The sequence below is a fragment of the Frankliniella occidentalis genome, unplaced genomic scaffold, assembly GCF_000697945.3.
Source record: "Frankliniella occidentalis isolate FOCC.00 unplaced genomic scaffold, Focc_3.1 Scaffold69, whole genome shotgun sequence".
NCBI lineage: Eukaryota > Metazoa > Arthropoda > Insecta > Thysanoptera > Thripidae > Frankliniella > Frankliniella occidentalis.
In genome coordinates this window covers 1364635-1377236 of record NW_026267199.1, presented here as the reverse complement: position 1 = coordinate 1377236, position 12602 = coordinate 1364635, and the positions used below count along the sequence as shown (strand labels likewise).

General features: G+C 49.2%; 1 protein-coding gene across 1 annotated transcript in view; it reads left to right on the top strand.

The window, feature by feature from the left end:
• Positions 1-9581, top strand: part of LOC113204567 (protein trachealess) — a 111503-nt gene extending 101922 nt beyond the window's left edge. Inside the window, exons 5-10 of the mRNA XM_052268431.1 lie at positions 2206-2393; positions 2502-2608; positions 2756-2897; positions 3913-5178; positions 7201-7304; positions 7385-9581. Of these exons, the coding sequence (XP_052124391.1) occupies positions 2206-2393; positions 2502-2608; positions 2756-2897; positions 3913-5178; positions 7201-7276 (1779 nt within the window). The 3' untranslated portion in view covers positions 7277-7304; positions 7385-9581. The remainder of the gene's footprint in view (positions 1-2205; positions 2394-2501; positions 2609-2755; positions 2898-3912; positions 5179-7200; positions 7305-7384) is intronic.
• The last annotated feature ends 3021 nt before the right edge of the window (positions 9582-12602 follow it).

Sequence of the window (12602 nt, the reverse complement as noted above, 5' to 3'; positions counted from 1 at the left end):
ACGTCAATTGACGTGCAAAATTAAACACTTGTTTTACCAGTGCCTTCTTCCTGAATTGCCCACCACGTATAATGCCCCTGCCCTGCTCGTCTGAAACGCAAAAAATAAAAAAAATAAAAACTGTGTAGTGTAACTGAACACAACAAACACAGGCCGCTGCTGCTGGACCGTCTTTACTGATGGGGCATTAGAGCCGCCGCCGTGCACTGCTCCCCGCGCCCCCTTTCCACCTTCCCCCGAATCCCCGCGGCCCGCTACGCCCCGCCACGCCCGGCCCCACCCCGCACCTCGCCCCGCGCACCTGACCCACTAGTTCCCACGCCCTCGGAGCGGGCTCCGTCCGTAACGCCCCCGCTCCTCCGTAAGGGTCACTCGATGGTCATTCTCCTCTGTTGCAAGCGCGCAGGGCCTGAGAGAAATAGCAGGAATTATAGGTCGAATCTCGTACTCTATGCATTCGCCTCTCTTTGGTTAAGAGGACATCTAAATTCGAGTATGCGGTTTTTAACAGATGTGCGGGGCTGTGACGTAGCTACTTCTACTTTTTTCAATGATATGTGATCCTATCTTCTCAGCAAACGTCTGAAATATGGTTGCATATGTCAAGTATATGCACGTGCACGGTGCATGGTATACCAAATCCATTAATGTTCAACTCAAAGGAACCTATCTCTCGGACGACGCTTTTCTTTTACTGTGTGACAGGCTCTTTAAACTAAAATAGAAACACATTTCGTTTCGCTCAATAAAACTGCAAATTCAAATTTTTGCTCATCTTTCAGTTTGCCAGGGCGTCTGAGGCATCCTGCCGACACATTCCCGTTGCGATGATCCGCAAAGGGCCCAACACAAAGACCTTCAACAAAAAGAGAGGAGATAAAAAAGATTTTTGTCAGAATAAGAAGGCGACGCGGAAAGTAATTTGCGTTGCGCCGAACGGTGGGGCCCAAAGGGTGAACGACAAAAAAAAACGATGATCCTTGCCGCGTGGCGACCCTCCGGGCCGTGCTGGCTGCTGGCCTCTCTGTCAGGTGTGCGCGGACGTGTTGTGTAACAAAATTGAATCAGAGCAGAACCCTTTAGCTAAGGCGTGTTTCTTCGCCTCTTCCAATAGGATATTATTGAGAACAAAGGGAGGTGGACACTCATATGTTGTTCAGACTGTGTCTGTGTCCTTCAAACCCAAGTTTTAAACTAGGCATTCGAAAAGTTTTATTTCGAAAAATGTTAGTTGGGAGATAAAGACAAACTCTCTCTCTCTCTCTCTCTCTCTCTCTCTCTCTCTCTCTCTCACTCTCTCTCCCCTCCCTCCCTCACTCACTCACTCACTCACCCATTCGCTCGCTCATTCACTCACTCATTTACTCACTCATTCACTCACTCATTCCACTCACTCCACTCACTCACCTATCGCTTTCTCTCCCTGCAGGTCCATCCGCTATAATCAGGGGTTGACATCGCGGTTCGATGCTGTAGTGTCCCCCACATTTTATTTTTTTAGTGGAATGAGAGGCCAGTCCCCGCTTCCGTGCCGTGCTGCTCATCGGGACATGGACAGCACACCGGACATCCGATCAGATCCACATGTCGATACACACTATCTCCCTTCTACGTTCCTTTTTTACGGAAACCTAAATGATGTTTCAGACACGGCTATAAACGTAAATTAAGATATTTACCGCACTGAGATATTTTGTTTTCGTCAGAGTGCATATGAAGGGATACAAATTTACACACTTGGGTCACTTTTGATGCCAATATGTTAAAATGTCGTTAAAATGACAAATTTGGCCTTGAAGATGAGAAAATTCTTGTGATTAATTGTGTGACCTGAGAGGTTTAATGCGTTGAGCTCCATACGTTCGAGGCTACATATTGGGTACATTCATCTCCAGTTCCAATGAACTAATTTTACTCTGCGTTTTTTCGTTTTTTTCGACGGTAATGTAGGCTTGCTAGCGCCAGCCTGGCAATGCAGCTGAATGAAGACTGACGGGCTGCCGGGTGTAGGCTGTAGGCCTGTAGACCGGCGGCCCGAAAGGCGGCCCGGCGTGCTATGCAATGTCGCGCAGTCTAAAGTCGTACACTTTTTGCTGTTCGCCGCCTAGCTTCTATTCGGCAATCAGGCAAATGGCTCTTGAAAAGTGCTGTTTCTGTTCCACTTTCTCTGCCCCTCCCCTAATCAGCGGCTCTGCCCTGTTTCAGAGGCTGGACATTCGCGGCCGCGTCAAGGTGTTGCACGGCCAGAACCGCAAGACAGAGGAGCCTCCCCTGGCGCTGTTCGCTCTCTGCACGCCGTTTGGTCCACCTTCGCTACTCGAGGTGCCGCAGAAAGAGGTCATGTTCAAGAGCAAGCACAAGTTGGACCTCACCCTGGTGTCTATGGACCAAAGGTAGGACAGTCCCTACCGGAGGGTCATGTGCCCCTCCTCCCTCTGTCTTTTCTTTATTTTTGTTGTTTCTTCTACTCTACAATAAAAAAATACTCGTTGGGTTTTCAGGGGTAAGCTTTTGTTGGGCTACTCTGACTCGGAGCTAGCCAACATGGGTGGCTACGACATGGTGCACTACGATGATCTCGCGTACGTGGCCAGCGCACACCAAGAGCGTAAGTAAAATATAACATTTTGAAAATATTATCTACATACGTTCGGTCGTTCGATACAAATTAAGTTTGTCTTTTCCGTGGCGGCAGCTCATGTTTTGCACCTTTTCTTTGTTTTCTATTTTAAATAATTCCGACTTGTCATTGCAGTGCTCAAGACGGGCGCCTCCGGCATGATCGCCTACCGAGTACAAAGCAAGGACGGCAACTGGCAGTGGCTGCAGACGTCCTCGCGCCTAGTCTACAAGAATTCCAAGCCCGACTTCGTCATCAGCACTCACCGGCCACTCATGTGAGTACAACACACAAGTAGTTATGCTCAAAACGGCGTACATAAATATGTATTCCAAAACTGTACATTACAATGCACAAATTTGTGCAGAGCGGACATAGTTGTGCATACAAGTTGTTCATAAGCGGCTGCTTAAAACTCTGCAATTCTCATGCACATTATGATGCATAAGGGTTTAGTTTCAATTTGAACTCCATAAGCCCATGCTTGTTACCATGATGTCCATGGGATTCGTGACAGGGTGTATTCAATCCGCTGGTCGTATCGATCATATGTGCACTTTTAAAAGCTTACGGCGATTTTCACCAAAAGTTCCAGTACAGCACTCACAGTTACGATGAATTTTCACTGTGAGTTACGGTGGAAATCAGTGTAACTACAGTAAAATTTGTCGCATCACTCAGTGAATATCACCGTAATTTACAAGTACATGAGGTTTCACTTGAACTTGCGTAAGAAACCACCGTCTCCTTTTATCATTGTAAATTTACTTGATCAAATAAAAATTTGTAAGGAAAGTCTTCTGCAACTTCCACTTCGCTCAACGGTAGCGGCCGAGAGGGGGAGGGGGTGGGGGGGTTAGGTGGAGATTACATGCAAGTGCACCACCTCCACTGGTGTGGCAAGCTGAAGCCCCAGCAGTACCCCCCTCTCCCCCTCTGCGGCCCGGGCCGCCCCTCATCCGATCAAAACATAATGCAAAGGGCCAGGCCGCGGTGCGGCCCGTGCTTCACACCCCCAGTCCAAATGTTTCGAAGGTTTCAATTTTTCGTTCAATACGTTTCAGTCCATTTGAGGAAATTTACGTACAACTTCAAAGAGGGAAAATAAAAGGCGGTAAATGCCACTTCTTACTTGGGCGAGCTTGATCGAGCTTGTCTATGGTTTGGCCTTGACATGTCAGCTTGACCCGAGAATTGCGTGTCTCCTCCTATGGCTTCAAAATTGCCATTTCAACCACTTGTTATTTTTATGTGTTATGAATTTCATTTTGATCTGTGTTTTGATCTGCCAGGGAGGAGGAGGGCCGCGACCTGCTGGGCAAGCGGACGATGGACTTCAAGGTGTCGTACCTAGACGCCGGCCTCACGAGCAGCTACTTCACGGACTCTGAGCAGCTGGTGGGCCTGTCGCCGGTGGGCTCGAGCGGCTCGCCCGCCTCGTCGTCCTCGACCACGCCGACGCAGCGGGTGTCACGGCGCTACAAGACGCAGCTCCGGGACTTCCTCTCAACGTGCCGCACCAAGCGCAAGCTCAACGCGAGCGCGGCGTCCGGGGGCGGCGCAACCCCGGGCCAGGTCACGCCCACAGTGGACTACGTGGACTCGACGGCCGCCGCGGTGGCTGCCGCCGCCGCCTACTCCAACCTTAACCCGCTGTACTCGACGGCGTACCCGACCACGGGCGCGGCGGACAATGGGCTGTCGTACATGGGCCACTCCAACTACCAGCCGCTGTACGACAACCACAACCTGTTCCAATACCGGACGCTCGGGCCGTACTACCCGACCGTGTCTGACTACCACTCTTCCTCGTACGTGGCCAACGGCTTCCCCGTGGGCTGCGGGCTGTCGGCCTACGGCGACCACCCGCAGCTGCCGCCGCCGCGGGTCCCATCGGTGGGGGCGCCTGGCAGTGACTGCGACAAGCTCTACGCCCCCGAACACCACGATGTGCGCCTGGCCAGCGCCGCCGCCTACCCGTCCAAGTGCCTGGACCTGGACCCAACGCGGACGTCGTACGACTCGTCGAGGCTCTACGCGACCGTAGTTCAGGACCAGCAGCAGTCGGTTGGAAAGAAGGTGGTCGTCAAAGAGTCGCACTCGACGGGGGCGTCACCATCGCCGGGACCGTCGCCGTCGCACGTCAACGGTGTCACCCCCAAGATGGAGGCGTCGGCGGGCGACCTGAAGCCGGACGTCGCCGGCAGCCCCTACCGCCAGACAGTGCTCATGTGGGGCTCCGCGCCCGCGCCCGCCTCCCCCTCCCCGCACTCCAGCAGCCCCGGCGGGCCCGGTGGGGTCGCGCCCACCCCCAACGGCGGGGCCTCCGCGCCCGGCAACCCCCTCAAGTCTCTGGCTGAGATGAACGTGGTGGCGCACGCGGTGCCCTCGCCGCCGCAGCCGCCCCTAACCCCGTCGTCCCCGCTGGCGCTCAAGGCCTACCAGTACGGCGGCTACGGCGCCGGGGACGGTGCGGGCGTGGTGGGCGCTGGCGTGGTGGGCGCGGGCGAGGTATGGCAGCACCATGCACAGTACTACCACCCCTACCACAACCCCCAGTGAGTTCACAGTCACACTACAATTTTATTATGGCGTACGCTACTATTTGTGTGGGTGCACAGCGAGTGAGTGAGTTGGGGAGTGAGTGAGTGAGGGGGAGGGAGGGAAGGAGGGAGGGAGGGAAGAGAAGGGGAGGGAGGGGAGGGGAGGGGAGGGAAGGGGAGTGAGTGAGTGAGTGAGTGAGTGAGTGAGTGAGTGAGTGAGTGAGTGAGTGAGTGAGTGAGTGAGTGAGCGAGCACGCGCTGTTAATCACATTTGAGCATGCCTTTGAATTTGAAGTTGAATAAGGTAGTTTTTGGTGGTGGCAGATAGTTTTCTTTTATAATGCTGTTTGCCTTCCGTGCCGTGTGCTGCAGGCGTGCGGTCGGGTTGCTCGTTTCTGCCGCACGGCTCAGCAGTGGCAACCACCGTACTGCTCCCCTTGCGAGTATGCAACCTGGTCGCACGCCTGCGTACGGTACAGGCAGGCCTGCGTGCAGGCGCAGGCGTGTACCACACAGCCCGCCTTTAGTATGTGTGATCCTCAAGGGGATTCTAAACTGCAGAGTGCTTAGCACCCGGTCTAGGTATGGGCGCGAATCGCGTCAATCGCTGCATGGTGCAAAAAACATTACCAGAGAGGAAAGAAAAAAGGCGATGGGAGATGGGTAAAGTTCGGACTGTAGCTTTGACATCGAGGGGTGGTTAACTACAAAAAAAAATGTGCATCGGATTACCAAATTTTAATGATTACCGAAGATTACTAATGATTACCATAGAATACCAATGAATACTACCTAGTATCATATATGATTTGCCTACATTCTAAATCTAAAGGGCAATTCTTTTGTCTCGAGAAAGATGCATGTTTGTGCACATCTTATAGGTAGTCCTTAATAATTTTATCTTGTATAAGTTACAAACTCGCATTCTATGATTGGACAAATTATATTTTGGTCCACGGGAGAGCTGCAAATTCGCCATTTTAAACATGCGCGCTTGCAAGATATGCACAAAAATGCATGTCTTAATCAACAGATTTGTCCTTTGAAAGACACTCACGAGTGTGTGGATTACCAGGGACCAGTGATTTTGATTTTACCAAGTCTGTACAACAGTTGTCGACCCCTCGTTTGACATATTGCAGAAACACTGTTGCAGAAGGCAACATCTGCATAAAGCTACTGGCACAATACTAGAGTGCTTCAAAAATAGCTACATCTTGTGCTGCTTGCTATTTCTGGAAATGTCTCATTTGTTTCAGCGTGCCATGTAGTTGGAGCACACACCGAAAATCGAAGAGTGTCAATGTCGCATACTTGTATGTGTGTGAACGCTAATCGTACATTTGGAGTCATAAAAGAGAGTGAATTTCAAAGAAAAATTCACACTTTTACTTCTTTAATTGGAATTCACACAACTACAGGTGTGCGACATTCACACACTTGCGTTTCCAGTGCAGTGAAAGTTGTACTGTGCCTCTGTGCATCGGGTTTCTGTCTGACCGTGGTGCCTGATGACGAGTAGGCAACCCGCCCGCACCCACACGTGCGGTACTGCCTCAGTCACATGATGCACTCATACAGTATATTGTCTGCATGGTGTGCATGGCCGGAGCACACAGTAATGCATGAAGGGGGTTGCATGTGATTCGTGTGTGTGTGTGTGTCTGTCAAAATGCCTTTCCCTTTTCTTCTACCTTGGCTTCCTATGAAACTTACTCTGTTCTTTTCATTTATTTTTTTTATTTTTTTTTTATTTTTTTTTTGTTTTATTAATGTTTTATTATCGACCGGACCTAGTCCATAGGGAGAGTTAAAGAATCAAATTTAGCTCTGAATGTCAAATAAATTGTATTATTAATTTGAACCTAACGAAACTGATGTTTCAGCGAAAAGGGCTAAAGAAACTGATGTCATTGTGTGTAAATTTGGACCATAAAGAAACATTTCAATACGCAAGGATAATTTTAACACGGCTGCAAAAATCGTTTGACTGTCCCTGAATGTGTGGTCTTATGTATCCGCTCCTCTCTGTTTCAGTCCACCCCCAGGAGACTCGTCCGCGTATCCTCAGATAAGTCGCCCGGGAGTCCTCTGCTGTCCATCGCTGAGGTGACCAACACCCTGCTCAACCAGTAACAATGGTGAGAACTCCCTCAGCCACCAACAACACTGGCCCTGAACCACATGTCGCGCGGCTTCTCTGACCTGCCTCTGATTGCAGAGTGGCCGCCGGGCCAGTGAAGGGGCTGCGGCTGGAGGGGCGTCCCGAGCCGTCGTCCTCCACCACTTCTCTTCCGCTCTGACGCTGCACTACTTGGATCGAAAAAAAGAAAGAAATCTGCTGAAACAGACATAACAAGCCTCCTGTGCGCCGACAGTGTTCCTTTACTTCAGCCCGTACCCCCTTCGTTTTCATTTTATGGGTAAAATTGTAATTTAATCAATTCAGTAGTGTGAGCAGTCCTGTGGTGGTGCACGTCCGAGTAAAAACCACGAGTGCGTTCCAGGTGAACGGACAAAAAGTTGTGTTCCAAGTTACCAATTAATTAAATAAATTATTTGAACTCCACGGACGGGCCCGACGGGCCGCACACCTCCCTAGGGACACGGCGGCAGTGCCAATACTTGGAGAGCATTTAACTTGTTCATTTGTTTGTTTGTTTTTATTTCTATGTTTTGTTTTTGTTTTTTGTTTATTTTTATACTGCTACGTGGACGCGATGAACTTTCACTATGTTTGTGCTGCCGACAAGCACACCTCTGGTACTTACGCAAAGGGCCCGCTGGAGAAGTCACCTAAGGTTTCGTAGTAATGTACCTTAAGGTACTCTGAAGTTACGCCCTCGTAAAATAAGTCCCAACATGGGTTCAAAAAAATGGCCCTTTGCCGGGTGTTGGGATAGGTCCGATGATCCGCTTCCTTTGAGGATGTGTGTGCGTGGCCTGCAGGAAAGTCGACGCCACGGGTGAACAGTGGTCCTCTGGGTTTGTATCGGGGAGTGCCTGTCAGCCAAGGGAGTCTGGCCGGCCTCGGCGGGGACTAGTCGGACGCTAGTCATCAACACACTCGTCCGGCAATGACGTCCCCTTCACCAGGTTGTCATAGTCGCTCCTGCACTCGTAAGGGTTCAAACAGAGTGTGGTTTACCTAACGAGAACAAAGTAGAATAGCGGGTACAACATTAAGGTTCCTGATCGAGATTACTCCTCCGTTGGTTCATGCCGGTATCTGGGCAAGGGCAACCCGTATGGCGCCTTTTTGGGTAAGCCAACCCACCAAGCATCTGTGTGAAGACGGCAGCCCACCCAGTGCGCCCTTAAGGCACTTAAAGGCTCGACCAATCGGGGACCTGCATGTTTTACCCACTATCCTTCTTGGTTGTCGTTGGCTAAACCACACTATCCTTAACTTTTACGATAATTTTCTTTTACAAATTCTGGGCAAACACTTGTTTTGGAACTATATTGTAGTAATCACGCCAAACGATTACGACCATTATTGTACCTTTTGCACACTGACATTTCGGAATAAAATGCTGCTCTTAAGTCGACGAGCGACGTTCAGTTCCACAGTGAAACTGATTCCTCCTCGTCATGAGAATCGCGTTGGTGAAGGCGTTTTGTCAAGCTCGAGCGTGTCTTTCTTCTAATGAAATTTTCATTTTTATTTTATTTTCTTCCAAATTCAATAGTTTCGCAGCGCAGAGCACTTATTTAAAGTGTGGGTGTGCTTTGATGACGTGTCTTGAGGTTCCAACACACGAGTTTGATATAATATAACTAGATCCACGAAAATTGAAAAGCATTCAGTAAGTGTTGCCAAAATGTATTGTAAAATTTTGAAATGAATACTGTGTGGCAAGGTCAAAAAGGTTTTGTATCTTCCTCATCTAATTCTGCTCTCAATCCAGTGTTATGTCTTGCTTGAAGCCTCGATCATCTATAGCACATCTACCGAATCTGCTGAGTTGAGCAACAGACTGAAAAGGCCAAAACATGAACTTCTAAAAAATGTCATGGTATTGTGCTCGCTGGTCAACCCGTGTTACAATTATTATGAGGTAGTAAAAATATGAGTCATTTAAATGCCCTTGCGCAGTTTTAAGAGCATGTCTGTGAGAATGTGTGTCTGTTTTAATCTGCTGTGACTTGATTGCAAAATTTTCATTGTTTTTCTTTTTGTACCTATTTGATAAGTTTTTTGTGTCAGAAAGTATTAAAACCTTGTATTGCTATGATTCATTATTGTTTTTTTCTGTGATATGTCAAAAGTATGAATAATATTAATAGACACATTTATTTAAAAAAAACTTGTACAGTATAAATACATTGTTGTGTTCCTTGGTGTTGAATTTCTTCCGATAAACTATAGTTAATGCTTACTCTAATAATGTGCGTAATTTTTGTATTATTATCCTTCACACACTGTAAAAAATACTGGTTGAAAAACAACTCACGTACTGATGACGGTTTTGTAGATAAATAGCAATGTTGTTGGAGACTAATGCTGGATTTAGTCTTGTGAGGCGAGGCCCGTAATTCTGTCCTCACCTCAGCTGAAACACGGGCCTCACAGATTTCGGGGACTCTGATTGGCTTGCAAAGCTTGGATAGCCAATCACAGTCTTCAAAATCTTTGTAGCCCGTGCCTCAGCTAAGGTGAAGACAGAATTACGGGCCTCGCTTCACGAGACTTAATCCAGCATAAGAAAAGTTGTTGCAACACAGCAATGTTTGTTGCACAACAGCAATTTCTGTTGTTGTTGCAAAACGGCAATGTTGTTCCTCAACAACTTTTGCTGTTCTTCAACAACTTTCGTAGTTCCTGAACAACTTTCGTAGTTCCAGAACAACTTTTGTTGTTCTCAAACGATCGGGCTGTTTGTTAACTGCTTGTAAATTGACAATTTTGTTGTTGTTCCTGCACGACTTTTTTTGTTTCCGAACAATTTTTGTCGTTCCTGAACAACTTTTTTTGTCCCTGAACAACTTCAGTTGTCTCGAAACAACTTTTGGTGTTACTCAACGATCAGGGCTGTTTGTGTACATAGGGCAACGTTACTTGACAAAACGATGTTGTTCTCCAACAACACAGAGTCATTAAAAAAATAACAGAGATTTGCTGGCCATTGTAGATGCTGTTTGTCATGGTACAAGGAGCTAAACCAACTTCCGGCGCCGACTGTAGACCAAAGACGACGTCCGGGCCGTAAATACCCCCCCCCCCCCCCGGTGGAAAAAATAGGGGGAATGCGCCCTTCGCACTGCAGTTGTTGGCGACTTCGGTGAACAAGGGAACAGTTGCTTCCAACCACAGTGGTCAGAACACACTTCCAGAGGTCATGGAGCTCCGTTAGAGATACCTAGGTCCTACAGGGGATCATCCATACTGCCAGTCGCTGTTACGAACCTGTCTAGTTCAGCCTCTGCAAGCCCTCTTAACGCCTGGTAGGTAGGCAACATCTTGCGTATAGTGCATGCGTGTACTGCGGGGTAGCCTACCCCGAGTCTCGCAGGCGCCAACCTCTCGTAATTTGCCGAATGTATCAGTGGAAAACGAACGTACTTTCTGGACGATCCTTAAGTGCACCCGCTACCACAGCAAGGCTAGATTTGTGGCTGGGGCTCCTGGAGGGTAGGTTGATGCGCTTATAAGTCCTAGGAAACTGGCTGGAGCCTGGCTCTTTGGACGTCCCTGTTTGTAGCTACACGATTGTAGCTGCAGCCGACAGTGCCTGAGTCAGCTTAAACTGAACCGTCTATAGACGAATTCATTACTTCCGCCAATGCTAGAATATCAACCAGAAGTAAACAGCGCTACGAACTAAAGCGAAAAGAAAGATCTCAAAGCCTCTCCGAAGCTCTCGCCTTGCCAAAGCGCTCGGAGGGAAAGGGGGCCGCGGGGGCCTGAATCAGGAAAGCATTGCGGTACCTCCTTTCAATATGCGCTTATTTGTTTTTAGTCCACACAGACCCGCTCATTACTAAGGACTCTAAACAGAACCGCTCATCTGCACGGGTCCTACACAGAACCGCTTATCTTTCTGAAATACGGGCGGGTGACTCCCAGATTTCAATGGATGTTTCTAGGCGCTGACCTTTAATTTAGAATAAAAAAAAGTTACGTACTCTCTCGTCTGTACTAGAACACCGTATTTAAACTGCTATAACCCGAAAAAACCTCCGATATTGGGTGATTTTATAGTTAATACGAGGGGCAACCTAACCTAACCAGCGCCCCGGGCGCGAGCAGATGAGCGGTTCTGTGTAGGACCCGCGCAGGTAAGTGGTTCTGTTTAGAGCCCGAGGTGAAGAGCGGTTACGTTTAGCCTAATGAATTATAAGCGCATATTGATAGGAGGTACCGATTGCCTACCCTCCAGGAGTTTTCAGCGACAATCATCGACCCACTCCTAGATTGACACGGCGTCACTTCTTAACTTTAGAAAGGATTTATGAGCCTGGGGTCAAAAGGAGCCTAAACCCAAAGTCACCGTCACGACAGACGCCTTAGAGAGAATCCGTGGTCAACCTCGCGGGCGTCCAAGCGACAACTCGTGTCGCGGCGACAAGTGGTAGTGGACATGTCCCTGTTCATGGACACAAAAATGAGGTCACAAATGGGGCAACATACGAAATCCCACGCCACCAGCCACACGCCCCTTTTGTGGTTAAACAGTTGTAGCTACAGTCGACATGACCGCATGCAGCTTCATCCGAACCAAAATTGTCGGCCCTAAGATCAACTCCCGGGCGGGGCAAATTTTTTCTTTGTCGCTTTTTGTCGCCCGTTAGGCAGGACCGAGCTCACACCTTGGCCCCGGAGGAACAAGCTGGTAGCCGAGCGTGTTAAAGCGTGATCGTTGGCAGACCGTGGGGATGGTCGGTAGTTCGAATCCCGTCCGCGATTATTTTTCCTGCTCTGCTGGCCAAGTCTCTTCGGGCGTCAGTCATACCTGAGATCTGGATGCCTCCGAAAGTTGTGCTCCGTATCGTTCCGTCGTGGCCAAGTCGGTGGCGTCTGGCCCCGGTATGAACCTGGTCACTGGTTCGAATCTCGGCCAGGTGATAATTTTTGCGCTCCGCTGGCCATGACTTTACAGCCGTGCTACACCTGACGTGATGGGCTAGTACGCAAACAGTCGCTGGTTCGAATCTAGTCGACGGTACCCTTTTGCCCCTCTGCCAGCCATATGTTTCGGGTTGTGAGCCACAGCGGAGATAAGCTTCACCACCTATTCAAAAGCGTCATCATTGGCTCAGTTGGTAGAGCGCGCGCCCGGGACGCGCGGATGGTTGTCGGTTCGAAGTTCGAATACTGACCGAAGCCCCCCTTTTGTATTTAGTAGTTTGTGGCGCGGGGACCAAGGGTTAGGACAAAAGACCAGCCGACAAGGGGAGGTGGACTTGACCGTCTACTCATCAGCACCCTCCCCCCC